This window comes from Cornus florida, unplaced genomic scaffold, assembly GCF_030987335.1.
Source record: "Cornus florida cultivar Cherokee Brave unplaced genomic scaffold, ASM3098733v1 CherokeeBrave_3.0.0_Hap2_Chr09, whole genome shotgun sequence".
In the NCBI taxonomy this organism is placed as follows: Eukaryota; Viridiplantae; Streptophyta; class Magnoliopsida; order Cornales; family Cornaceae; genus Cornus; species Cornus florida.
This window is the reverse complement of record NW_026775579.1, coordinates 38,736,330-38,750,829: the sequence shown is the minus strand read 5'-3', so window position 1 is coordinate 38,750,829 and position 14,500 is coordinate 38,736,330. Positions and strand designations below refer to the sequence as shown.

General features: G+C 34.8%; 1 protein-coding gene across 2 annotated transcripts; it reads right to left on the bottom strand.

The window, feature by feature from the left end:
• Positions 1 to 475: 475 nt before the first annotated feature.
• Positions 476 to 2,331, bottom strand: LOC132273699 (NAC domain-containing protein 2-like). Of its 2 annotated transcripts, none has more exons than XM_059774729.1 (3): positions 2,031 to 2,331; positions 1,649 to 1,932; positions 476 to 1,233 (listed from the first exon to the last, which is right to left on the bottom strand). In XM_059774729.1, the coding sequence occupies exons 1-3, from the start codon at positions 2,191 to 2,193 to the stop codon at positions 790 to 792; spliced, it is 891 nt and encodes a 296-aa protein (XP_059630712.1). In that variant the 5' UTR covers positions 2,194 to 2,331; the 3' UTR covers positions 476 to 789. The 2 variants fall into 2 exon arrangements, with proteins under 2 accessions (XP_059630712.1, XP_059630713.1); XM_059774730.1 differs by having other exon boundaries at positions 1,655 to 1,932; positions 2,031 to 2,330.
• Positions 2,332 to 14,500: the final 12,169 nt, after the last annotated feature.

Genomic DNA, 14,500 nt, shown 5'->3' with positions numbered 1-14,500 from the left:
AAGAATGGCCATGCCGAGATACAAAGTGTACAATAACCAGGGCAACATTCGCAAGCAAGATGAAAGGTAAAGCAAGTAAAAGCACTTGGTTCCGGCTTCTTGAGGTGCCTAACACCTTTTCCAATCGTAACCAAACTCCTAAACCCTTTGACTCGGTTCCCGAACCCTTTGATTCGGTTCAAAGACAACACTAGAGAGCCACACTAGAGTGAGTTCTTTCCATTTCACTCGGTAGTGTTGCCAAGGGTGCTTACACGACCTAAGGGTACTTAAGTACCTTGCCCAAGAAACTCTCAATTTGCTTTGATATACAATAAATAGAAATTGATAGTTTTTAATAAAAAGCAAGAGTGACTTAGAATTATTAGTGTTTATGTGATCCCTCTCCCATTTTCATTCTAATAACAAAGCAATCATATATAGAAAGATCATAGATAATCACTGATCAACACAACAGTAACTCGTGTGCATCCACTAGATAAAACATCATTAACCTTTGATAATAAAACCAAAATACATGAAAATATTATAAACCCCACCCTAACCTTCCCAAAATCATCATATGTACCAGTTACATATATAAACAGCATTGTATTAGCACAGCCAGAACTAACCACCATTTGGGTCACTACCCAAAACTATCCATCTGTTCTAGGTCTAAACCATCACAAGTCCCCAAAAATGCCCTCAAGGATTCACACTCACAGACCATTCAGTCTCCTGTGTCACGTGTGAGCATCCAGTGCACCGATCAAAAAATATATAAATATTTCTTCTGGTGGGACCACTTTAGAACGGCTTCTGCAGGTACATGAACATGTCCTGCAACGGCGACATCTGATTATTCTGGAACTGAGAAGCGAACAAAGTGTTGTCCATTGTGGCATCCATGTAATTAAACGGGAAATCAAGGGCAGCTTTGTCCCACTCATTCAGCTTCGGCTCGCTCTGCACCTCCTTCTCGCACGTGAACTCCGGCGACACCACGTGCTCCGAGCAGCTCGAGTCCGTGTGCAGCCTCGGGGCCGAATCCGATGTGTCGAGGTACATGAACTCATTGTGCGCCACCGCCGGAGGTAACCCACCAGCTTTAGGGCCGAGGTGGGTCAAAACCTCCGGCTTCTTTTCCTCAATTTCCGAGTAGTTGCTCACCACTTTCCGGCTGCTACTGATGTTTTGCTTATCCATGGACCCTTTTTTGTTGTATAGGCGACATAACACCCAATCATCCAACTGCACAATAATCACGACCAATCAATCAAAATAGATATAGATACATAGGACAGTTTTGTATTGAAAACATGTGGGCCTATGGTCCAAGTTTCTAGATAGATCCTGTGTACAGCCCACTCTATGGCCCATTTGATTAAGTCCAGGGACACATCACAATCGTCCAAGTCAGCTTGTTTTATAGTAATCATCGTCTTTGTCCATTGAGGTTGATAGTACATACACATCAACCTCATCATCATGCTATGGGCCGCCTCTAACGAATGCTACTAAAAAGACATTTTTCTCCCCTAAACTTTCCAATTCCCTATAAACAATAGTCATGCCATCTCAACCTAATTAAATTACCAATTTACCCTCCCAACTACAATGATAACTACACAGATATTACATTTAATTGATTTTCAATTACCCTTACCCTTACCCTTAAGCTGTTGTTATTTTTGCGAGCCGAGCGGTCCACATCGGCAAGTCTGTACTCATGCATAATCCAATTGGTTTTCTGTCCCTTGGGCGCTTTTCCGGCGTAGAACACCAACGCCTTTTTAATTCCGACCGCTTTCGGGTTCCCGATCGGCTTATCGGCACCCGTCGCCTTCCAATAACCACTCCCGGCCGCCCGGTTAGGCCTCGAACCGTTCGGGTACTTCCGGTCCCGAGGCGAAAAGAAGTACCACTCTTTCTCTCCATACAAGGCCAAATCTGTAATTTCACCACATAATATAATTAATACCGAATAAAATCCAAAAACTCAATTTTAAAATTACAAAAAAAAAAAAAAAAAAAAAAAAGAAGCTTACTTGGAAGATCCCATGGGTCATACTTGTAGAGATCAACTTCTGCAATAATGGGCACAGAAATCTGCTGCGACGCACATTTCCGGCACAGATAGTGCATCACTAGCTCCTCATCCGTCGGATGAAATCGAAAACCAGGAGGTAACTGCAAATCCACTGCTGTCATTTTCTCTCTCACTAAATATATGAGTGATTGTGTGTGTAATTTGTGTGTGTGTGTGTATATATAGGGGGTGTGGGAATAGAGAGAGAAAGGGGGATAATAAGAGAGACGGAACAGAACTAGGGCTTGAAACTTTAGAACACAAGGGGGAGAGGGGAATATATAGGGAAGGTCGGGGACACGTGTCGGGAGGAGATGGTGGGATCTAGAAGACACGTGGGTGATAATATTGGTGGGGGAGGTTGGAGCAGCCCTCACACGTGGCGAGAGTTGAAGTGAGGTGCGTGCGTGTCATTGACCCACATGGGGTGATTTTGTCACTGCTTACGTTATCTATTTTGGACGGACTCGCCCAATTGAGTCGGCCGTGTGGAACCACCCAGTTGTACTCGTGTCGAGCCGGCGGTTTCGTTTTTCGTCCGGTGGGTCCCACCAAAAGTAATGGGAGGTCGTGGCGAGGTGTGAACGTAGTAAAGGCGATACATTCATTCGGATCCCATTCAATGTATTTTGACGTCGGTTTGTTCACACATGGAATGTGTGTTTGATGGTTTGTGTGTGATTTGACCCATTGATTGATGGGTTGATTAGAAATTGTTGGGATCAAATTTTTGATTCTTTTAAAAAGTAAATCATTTATCTTTCACAAGAATTAAGTTGTAAGCTTACCCTTTAACTAAAAAAACCAAAGAATTATGAGTTGTTCTTCCTAATGGTTTGATTTAATATTTCCCAAAATTGGTTGATATACAAATAAAGACTATTTATAAATTCTCTAAATTTGAAGAATGTTTGAATGAGAAAAATGTGTACGTGGGGACTCATATTTTTATTTACGTCATCTCATTTAAATTTTAATTTATAAAATGAGATTAGTCGCACTAGATTCACTGTTTAAACCAATTCATTCAATCGATAAAATTCAAAATTTTAAACTATATTTGGAATGTCTTGCTTGAAAATAAAGTTGAAATGGATTCAATTTTAGAAGGAAATCAATTTCCGAACTCTCATTAAACTAATGAAGATTCAAAATTTTTACTATATATATATATTTGTATGTTTTTTTTGAAAAAAAAACAGAAGTTAAAAGAGATTAACAATTCCATAAATTACTAATTTTGTTCAGCCCCCAACAAAGTTTGCCAACTATTTTATAATTTCATATGTTCTAAAACATAGGGTTCCTTTTATCAGTCCTCTTCAATTATATATATCTATATTATTATAAGAAGTTAAGATAGAGATTCAGTAGTACATTATTTATTTATTTATAGTTATAATGTATTTTACTATTATTAAAAGTATAAAAAGTTTTAGCACATTATTTATCTATTTTTATTTATAATACATTTATAATAATATAAATTTAGTTTTTCTATTTTATTTTTTTTATAACACTTTACTAAATATAAATTTAACTTTTTATATAATAATAAAAATTTTCAATACAAAGAATTAACACATTAAGTTCAACTTCAAAATATGCTAGGTAATGTGTGTGTTGTGTGTGTTTTGACGAATTGATTGATTAGATTACAAATTGAGAATCAAAATTTTGTTTCTTTTGAAAAGTAATGTCATCAACAAGTCATTTATCCTTCACAAATATGAGTTGTTTTTATTAATTGTTTGATTTAATATATTCCAAAATGGTAGATATAAAAGCGTTATAAATCTTCTAAATTTGAGGGGTGTTGAAAATTGTGTAGAATGATATCAGTGGTGGGACCTAAGTCCACTAATATGGTAGCTAAGAAAATCTAAAATTGGGTCAAAGCGAGAACACCTCTAAAACGTCTGAATATTTGTATAGTATTATGCGTTTATAAAATAAAAAATGTGTTTGAAATATAAGTAACTTTAAACATAAGCAATATGGAAATAATGTTCTTTTTTAATAATGTAACGTTATTATTCACATTCCTAACATTTTGTATTCACTATTATGCACATTTTATTATCGCCATCAATAATAAGTATCACATGTAATTGTTCATAATTCAATAAATGAGAAATTGTTATGAATTCAAAATTTTAAAAATTGAATTAAAAAATTATATAAGAATTTGTTGTAAGAGAATCAATTAGCGCGCAAAGTGTAAGAACACCACCATTTTAGAAGAATTATGTGACTTAATGTGAGACCCATAACCCATTTATGTCCTGTCATTTTGAAATTCTCCAATAAATTTCAATTAAATGAAATGGTTTTTTAAACTCTCCTCGAAATCAAGAAATTTATAAGAAAATTAATTTATGAGAGGAGGTTGGTCACACTAAGGTCCCACTATGAGACTAACATCGTTCAATTGATGAGATTCAAAGATTTAAACTGTTTTTGGAATGTCTCATTTGACAAATAAAGTTCAAACGGATTCAATTTTAGAAAGAAATTCAATTTACTAGACTATGACCAACTCATTAAACTAATGAAGATTCAAAATTTTGACTAGATATATATTGAAAAAAAGCTTTAAAGAGATTACTAATTTTGTCCAACCGCCAACAAACTTTCCCAACTATTTAAATTTCATATGTTCCAAAAGATAGGGTTCCTTTTATCAGTCCTCTTCAATTATATATCTATATTATTATAAAAAGTTAAAAGAGATTCAGAACATTATTTATTTAATTTTTATTTATAATGCATTTCATTATTATTAAAAGTATAAAAAGTTTTAGTACATTATTTATCTATTTTTTATTTACAATACATTTTTCATAATAGTATAAATTTAGGGTTTTTTTTTTATATTTATTTTATTCTCTTTATAACACTTTCCTAAATATAAATTTAACTTTTTATATAATAAAAAAAAAATTTCACTACAAAAAATTAACGCACTTAATTCAACTTCAAAATAATGTGTTGACGTCTGGATTAAATGTATTGTCATGATACCTCAAAAAAGCGTACAATAAAGAACCAGATGGGCGGAGATAAAATCCACTTATATAGTCGGTCAAAATTTCAGTCTCTTGAGTGAATTATTTGTGCTTTGTCAAATCAAAGTAAATATAAATACAATAAACTATACATTATAGTCTTCCAGGATGATTTAAATTTGTTAATAATTTAATGTTGTATTTAGTACGGGGAAATGGACCGGAAAGAGAGTGGGAATGAATTGAAATGATTATTCTTATTTTATTATTTGGTTATAAATATAAAATGATGTGAGAATTAAATAATAATAATTAGGAATGGCAAAAATTGTTAATTCGGCGGGGATCTACCTTAACCCGTTTCGTTTGGGACGGGTTTGGGGACCTGTTTATGTAAATTGGGATATGAGCTATTTTTAAAAGGAATGGGGTTGGGGCTGAAGGGTAAACCCGCCCTGCTTGACCCGATTATGGTGTAATTTTACTAAATTGCCCTTACATATAATGATATACTACTAAATTAGATTAAGTGTACACACACACACACACACACACACACACACACACATTCCTAAAACCCCAGCCCTTTCACGGTCTCGATGCTTGAAAGACGGGGAGAGGCACGAGCGACTGCAGATCTATCTCTTCGACACCGATGACAAGATCAATCCATTATCTTAAGTGTTGTGAAAATAAAAGAGAGCCGCGTCGGATGGCAAAAATCCCCACCCCGACGGGGTCCCGCCTTGTTTGGAGTGGTTTTGGGAATCGATTATGTAAATGGGGACGAGGATGGGGGTTGTTTTGAAAAATCAGGTTAGTTTTGGGAGTGAAAAAATTAAACGGGGATGGGAATGGGAATGAGATCGCTGCCCTAAACTGCTCCATTGCCATCCCTAATTAATAACTCTTTTAGTATTTGGTTAGACCAACTTAAAAACTTAGAATGAAAAGATTTTTAGTAAAAAATAAATTAAAGGGTTAAGTGCAAAAAAACCCACTTGCTTTTAGTAACAAATAAATTAAAGGGTTAAGTACAAAAAACCCACTTGCTATATAAAAAATGTGGAAGAAACACCCATATTAGGAAAAAAGTGCATATAACTCCTTATATTATTCATCTTTTGAGTAATTTACCCCCTATTAAATCGATTCATTGAAAAATAGCAGTTGGTGACATCATTTTAAAAAAAAAAAATTCAAAAGTTCCCTTTTTGTGTGACAAGAATGCCCCTACTAATTTTGTATATATTTGAACACTGAAATGGGTTTGTTTGGTTGTGCTTCAAGTCCTGTCCAAGGAAAATTCCATAGACTATCTCTCTAAAAAAAATATATTCTCGCTCTAAAATATCTCACGCATCGATATTCTTTCTCTAATATATATATATATATTTTCCTCTCTAAAAGATCTTTTTGTGGCTGCCACTATTATCTCTCTTTCTATTTTTTTTCTCTCTAAAATTTTTCTGCCGCTGCTAATATTATCTCCTTTCTAAATGATAGATGCACTATATTTTTTTTTTGTAAATGAATGAGCCTCCCTTAATTTTATATATATATATATATATATATTATTAATAATAATTAAATTAATGAATTTGCTTTGACACAAATTGTTATAAGATGAACTTAGGATTTCTATCAAAATCAAAATTTTAATCTAGTTACTCTTTGGATGGACACAAACTCAAGCAACACATTTTTTTTTTTTAAATTTATTTTATTTTATTTATATTGATGTCAATATTTTTTTATCATATCTTGTTCTTTATTATAAAAAAGTACAAGGCTTTAACATAACATGAGCCAAACTTTTTTAGTTTACCATTAACTTCTTTTTTTTTTTTTTTTCTTCCTAGTTGTAGGTCTATAAATTTTTTATTTTTAGCAACTATATATATATATATATATATATATATATATATATATATATATTCTTGAATGTATTAGAAGGACAATGATTGAATTTGGTAAAACGTAATTAGACACTCACATTCCAATTTTGTTTTAAATATTGTTATGTTATGACTTTAAGGGCAGTTTTGATATTTTGTCTTTTGTCTTTATTTTTTCCTAATGATAAAGTATGGTTATTTAGTAATTTTACCACCAAAATTATGATTTGTCTCTTTTTGCACAAATTGAAAATAGTAAGGGGTTTTTCGAACAATAGGGAGGTAATTGCACATTTTGCATATTATGAAAGATTTTTTTTTTTGCACTTAACCCTAAATTAAATTAATAAAATAACGTTTTTCTATAATAATTTTTTTAAAAAATAAATGGTGGCAATGGTTAGTGGCGGTGACGATGGTGGTGGAGGCGGAAGTGGTGTAGATAGTGGTTTTGGAATGCGGCAGTGGTTGTAGTGGAGGAAGGCGGTGGTGGAAGACAATGACAGTGATGGTAGTGGTGATAAAAGGCAACAGTGGTGGCAGAAGGCGGCAACGTCGATGGCAGTGGTATAGGTGGTGGTGGTGGTGGAAGGCAGTGACAGTAGTGGTGGTGGTAGAATGCGACAGTTGTGATGGAAGGTGGTGGAAGTGGTGGTAACGGCAACGACGGTGAAAGTGGAGGGTAGCGATAATGATGGTGGTGGAAGGCGGTGGTGGAGGAAGACAGTTTATGTAATAATTTTATATTGCTTATGCAAAAAATTTACGTGACTTATGCAATAAATGCATTATATTACTTATCCAATAATAACTTTTTCATATATTTATTGTACTAGGATATAATGCATTGCACTGAAAATCTACACGTCGTATAGCACCAAGGCACAGTAATCCGAATGATTGGACTTGGCATAGACAAATAAATTAATACTTTGAATATGATACATGCTAACATTTAATTCTATCGAATCCAATTAACTTCATCAACACGTCGTATATTGTCAAAAAAAAAAAAAAAAAAAAAAATCTACACGTCGTATGGTACCAAGGCACAGTAATCCGAATTATTGGACTTGGCATAGACAAATAAATTAATACTTTGAATGTGATAAACGCTAACATTTAATTCTATCGAATCCAACTAAGTTCACCTCTGTTAAGTGCAGACAATTATTACAATTCGATACGTAATTTTTTTTTTTAAAATAAAATTGACATATATTTTTTGTATGTCTTGTTATAATTGGTAAGACCATGTAATCCGGAACCAAATATGCCATATTGTGAAATGTCAATGGTTGCTTGCATAGACCGAAAAAAATCCTCTCCAGTTATTCTTTCGCTGGATTGGTACTGTGAGAGGTAAAAAAATTGACTTGACAGTTGTGTTAAATTTATATTTACTAAGTTTCTAATATATATATACAATTTCCGTATACAACATATTTATTATTTAATAAATTTGACTTTTACTTCATGGGTCCTAGTTGGTTGAAATTTGAACATCTCCAAAAGAAAGAATGAAAACCATAAAAAAGAATAAAAACATAGGAAACGATGTAGAATAGAAAAAGAACGACAGAAAACTAGCATAACAGAAGAAGGACAACTAAAAAGTGAATTCTTATTTCAGTTAAAAGGTAAATTTGTGAATCTTTTCTCTTTGATACGAACAATTGTTCAACATTTGGGCCGAAGAAGAATAGATGATATACCAATTAGAGTGTAGAACAAAACCGCCAAAAAAATTTACTAGAGTTAGAGCGATTTATTTCCTGAGACAGAAAAGAAGAAGTAAAAAATGTATTTTAATTTTAATTAAAAGGAAAAACTGAATTGTATAATACTATATATAATATATATTGTATAAAGCATAATGTAAAGAGTGATATTCCGTCAAGTGTAAAGTGTAGCTCAATAAATGCTCACTCAACGTCCGTCTAGTGTGAAAGTAATTGAAGAAGAATTTTTTCCTACGTGGACAAGGATGTAGGTAATCGGTTAAAGCACCAATAATCACGCTACTTTTCTCTCTTGCTTTGTTGTGTGATCACTTTGCTCTGATTGCCGCTTTAAATTGCTTTCAAGAAAATCACAATAGATGAATGTCAATTTTCTCTGTCAACTAATATATATGAGAACTTATCTGATTACGTGTCCAAAAAAAAGTGTTTGAGGTCACATTATTTTTATATGAGTGAAAAAGGATGTCATTATGACACATGAAGTAGTCGAATTAATTAATTTATTATTGAATTACATGTTATTTTAAAAAAATAAACAATAATGATTCTAATTAGGAGTATATCGGATTGGACCAGTTTAAAAATATTTTTAGAATCAAATCGTTTCTAACAATTTCATAAAAATTAGAACCGAATCGAATTATAAAACTAATGGAACCAAACCAAACCAAACCAAATCGTAAAAAAACGGTTTGGTTCGGTTCGGTTTCATAATTCTAAACTTTTTTATAATTCAATCTAATATATATATATATATATATATATATATATATATATATATATATATATAAATTAAAATATATATCATATATAATATAATTTTTTATTATATATTGTGATATATAGTTGAGTGGTTAAAAGGCTAATCTTATTATTCTGTTATTTATATAATACAAAATATATAAATATATATATAATTTATAAAACGGAACAATAATAACTGTTTATAAATGATTCCATATTTTTGGTATTGTAACCGAATCAAATTGTGAAAAAGCATAACCAAACCTCCCAATTTAATTTGATTTGATTCGATTTATCGGTTTAATTGATTTTTGTGCACCGTGATCTTAATAAATTTTTATTATGAAAGGAGAAGACGAAGAGGAAGATAGTTTATGATATTTATTATTGACTTATTGACTAATACTCGTGCAATTAGGTATGATGAGACTGAATTTCTCATATATTTCCAAGGATGAGATGTTATACCTCTTAAAGGTAATGATTAAATAATTTTATTTCACACACAACCAATTCTTTATATATATATATAAAATTATTATTATATCGGATAATTCAAAGGTTGAACCATTGAATTGACTATAATCAGTTATCAATTGAATAATTCGTTGCTTGGACAGCTGTGATTTGGTAGCCGTCACAAAGGTCAAAGGTTTTGTTCTTGCCACGTTAAACAATGTTTTCTTGTTCGGTGATTTATTCTGAAATTACAATGGTAATTAAATGTAGGGTAAAATGTAAAAAACCGCCCCTAAACTATTAGAGAATCAGCAATTAACTCCCTAAATTATTAAAATTGCAATTAACCCTCTGGACTATACATTTTTGTTACAGATGACCCCATCCGACATTGTTCCGGTCGGATCCGTCACTATTCCGGTAGGGTCTTACCCCACGTGACAGTCACATGACATACACTATAATTTTAATGACCACAAAGCCCTTGTAACTATGAAAAGACATTAATACCCCTTTTGTAACTATTAAACCCAAACACCCCAAAGAAACCCTTGTTACCTTATTACTGTTGATCTTCTGCAACGTCGAATGATTGAAAAAAGAAAAGACTCACTGAACATATATCTCTTCTCCTCTCTCCCTCCTTCTGTCAATAAATATATATCGCTCATATGCTTATGTAAATTTTCAATTATAGATTGTTCCGACAATGGAAGAATTTTTAGAAAAAGTGTTCGTCGGAGAAGAAACAATTGACGAAATTGGCTTCAAATCCTATGATAGTTGCTTTCGGAAACACCAATTGTTACACCCAAACACACCCTTATGCTCCATCTGTCTACACACATGACACATACATATAATAATTGTTCACCTTCTTCACGCTTCTGATTTAAAAAAAAAAAAACACACAGAGGGAACTGAACAAATCTCTCCTCTTTTCTCCTCTCCCTCCCTCTCTCTCTCTCTCTCTCTCTCTCTCTCTATATATATATATATATATATATCTATATCATTCATGTGCATTTGTAACTTTTCAATTATAGATTTTTTCGGACAAGGGAAATTTTTTCAGAAAAAGGCTCGTCGGAGAAGAAACAATTAATGGCTTCATCTTCAAATCCTATGATAGTCGCTTCTAAGAACAATCAACAACAGTGCTTCAGATTTCAAATCCATGATAGTTGTTGACCACTTCCCTAAAGAGAAAAAATAAATACTATTTCAAATCCTCTGATTCAATCCTCATTTGTTTGGCCTCCTCTGTTTTCTTATCAAAATGAACCATCTATAAGTGTTACACTACAGATTCCACTAATTTACACATCAAAGTGGGTATCCAGAAAAAAACACAATGAAGCAAGAAATTAACATATAACGTGATGGGTACATATAATATGCTGTTGTTTGGACCTGCTTAAATGTACTGATCAAAATGGGTTTCTAGAGAGAGAGATGACTTTTAGAGAGAGAAACGGAAAGGAGTACTTTCCAATCGATGATGTGGATGAAACCAATGGAATTGTCTTAAGCTGGTCGCAGTCCGAAGCGAAGTTTTGCTGAGAATCTCTCAACGAAACAAGTTGTGACTCTCTCATCTTCTTTCTTTCTCTCTCTAAAATTCTAAATCAAAGATTCATCTCTCTAACAATCTAAATCAATATTCAATCTCCCAATAACTGTTGTAACTCGCTGGAATCCTTTGGAATCGCCGTCGCCAATAGAGCTTCAGAAAGAGTATTGTAGTAATATATTTCTCTAACCATCAACGGAGGTTAGAGTATTGTAGTATTGTTTAACAAGGAATGGTTTCATTTTTTTTTATTTTTTTATTTTTTATTTTTATTTTTTACAGTACTCCTTTCCCCTCATTTTCCGGTGGAGTACGACTTAAGTGTAATTGTTTTTCTCCACGGAGAATGGTTGCCGTCGAACATGATTGTCAAGGACAAGGAATGGTTCTGTTTGACGCAATTGGGCTTTACAAGGCTCTGTCTTCTGCTCCGCCGACGAAGCTGCCCTTTGTGACACCTGCGACCACTGTATGACACAACTGCCGTCGTGGAAGGCAGCCGGAAAAGACAGAGACGTAGAAGCTCTGAGACTTTTTACCGTGAAGTTCTGCTAAGGCTTCTTCAACAGATCCGTCGTTTCTCTCTCTCTATGTTTCAAGAAAAAACAGACCAACCCAATATACCCATACCGCCGCTGCTTCTCATCTACAGCCACCACAATCACACCGACGCCAACAACAGCCACCACCGCCTCTCCCTAACAACCACAGTTGCCGCCTCTCCCCAACAATCATAGCCGCCGCCATTACCAAGCTTTCCCCCAAGTCCATCTTCCATGCATCGCCGTTAGCACCCATCATTGTCATCGCCAATTGCACAACCTAATCGCCCGGCATCGTCAATCGCCAATCGACGACCCAAGCGCACAAACCAATCGCCGTTCACACAACCCGTTTTCGACGGCGATGGGAGAAGCAACAGATAGCCACTTGTAAAGCCGAATCATCCTCTTCTCTTGAAGGAGGCAGCTTCGTTTTTCTTCTGTGAGTCAATTTCTCTCTCTTTTGTTGCTCCAAATCGCAGCTTTGATCGGCGATGGGGCATCGGCGATGGGGCATCATGTAACACCCCCACATTTTCCACGCATAAGTTGATCAGGCTTATACACGAAAAACGAGGGATATCAAAAACAATTGGCAATATACAAGCATGGAATACAAAATGATGGAAATAAAAGAATTTAGACAGGAAAGAAACATTAAATAATACAGCATCCATCCATCCTTTATTTAATACAGTACTTCATTACAACTTGGAAATCCTACGTCAGGGATCCCTAAATATAACCCTGAGAGTTCAACGTCAAAAGTAAATAAAAACTGAAACTGAAGTATTACATAAAACTTCTACCCTGCACTGGATCGTAAGAGTAGATGAGTTCGGATGATGGTCCCACACTGCTAACCTCAGCCTTGAAACGGATACTGACCGTATCCTGAAATAACAACAATGGTGGGTCAACCCCACGAGCAAGTCCTTTCTACTATGACCCAAATCAGAGAATCAAATAAATTAATCATTATGAATCGGATGAGTACTATATCTGTATACATCCTACGGGAACTATCCGATGTATAACATGACCTCAACCAGAATAGACGGTGATCACTTAGACTCACACTAGGTGGTCAAGTGTCGCCTTTCCCTACCCGGGAAATCAGCTATTATACATGGTGCACGGTACTGACAACACAGACTATAACGAACTACACAGTGATAACACCTCGCAAAGTACTGATGAATATACTGAGCATATAAATTAGGCAACACATGCCAACAATATTAATAAATATACCGAGAATGTCAATTTAGGCAACACATGCCAATAATATTAATAAATATACCGAGTATGTCAATTAGGCAACACATGCCAATAATATTAAACCACATACCCCGACAGCCACACATCTGTCTATCGCAACGAATGCATAAGGTATAAATGAGTCTAAACTTATTAGTCAGCTCACATGGTTCTATATGGCAACACATCCATATAATATAAATGCGACATAATAAACAGTCCATTTATTCCCTGCAATGCACACAGCATAATAATCATGGTTTATATACGATTAACAGTATAAACATCCCATAAGATATCATGGATAATTTATCTGACTAAAACCATGGCCTTATTTAATTTAACAGTAATGTTTGATACCATTTAATACGATAATAACACTATTTATATTTAACAATGTCGTTAAATAAACCACATTAGTATCCGTACTGAGAACGAGCCAATAAATGCTTAGAAAAGATTAATCGGTCATAAGAATAAGTAACGGGTGTTAAAATAATAATTTCGTGGCCCGTTAAACCCGTAATTACCAACACAGTACCTAAAAATCCAAGTTTAAGGTTCTGGAATTTACAAAACAGGCCCTAGGGGTATTCTGGTAATTTCCAGCAGCTGTAGGGACCCCACACGCGCCCTCACGCGCCTCCCAGAGCCTCCCCACGCGCAGCCCAACCTTCCCCACTCTCCCACGCGCGTCTGGCATCAGCCACGCGCTCCCACGCGCGCGTTGATGGCTTCCTGCTGACGTGGCGTCCTCCGGTTGGTTGGCTGCATCACCTTTCCTACATGCGCGTCACACCGGATCATCTCACCCTATCTTCCCTCCATCCAACGCCCACAGATCCGGGTGTACCGCGGTATCATGGACCGCGATGCACCGGATAAATCAGACTCCACTAATGGCCAGGATGCGCGCGTACACCCTCCTATGGTGCGCCGCGTCGCACCGGATCACTCCGGTCGTCTCCCCCACTGCCGGCGACCGGAAAACTCGCCGGAAGGTCGCCGGAAATTGCAGAAAATGCTCGAAAAAATCTAGAAAATTCTAGAAAAATCCCCAAAGTCTTATTTAATTATTTTTAGCCATTATTAATTTCATAGGACATTTAATAAATATATACCATCCTATATAATTAAAATTCCATTAATTTAATAAAATAAAATTAATTATTTATTAACCTCCTAACCTTGGCTCTATGC

Bases quoted from the DNA above. Each gene is read 5' to 3' on its own strand.
- LOC132273699 (XM_059774729.1), bottom strand. From the start codon at position 2,193: ATGACAGCAGTGGATTTGCAGTTACCTCCTGGTTTTCGATTTCATCCG. The intron at 1,933-2,030 runs GTAAGCTTCTTT...GTGAAATTACAG, and splicing joins TGACCCATGGGATCTTCCAA to ATTTGGCCTTGTATGGAGAG. The intron at 1,234-1,648 runs GTAAGGGTAATT...ATTATTGTGCAG, and splicing joins ACAACAGCTTAAGGGTAAGG to TTGGATGATTGGGTGTTATG.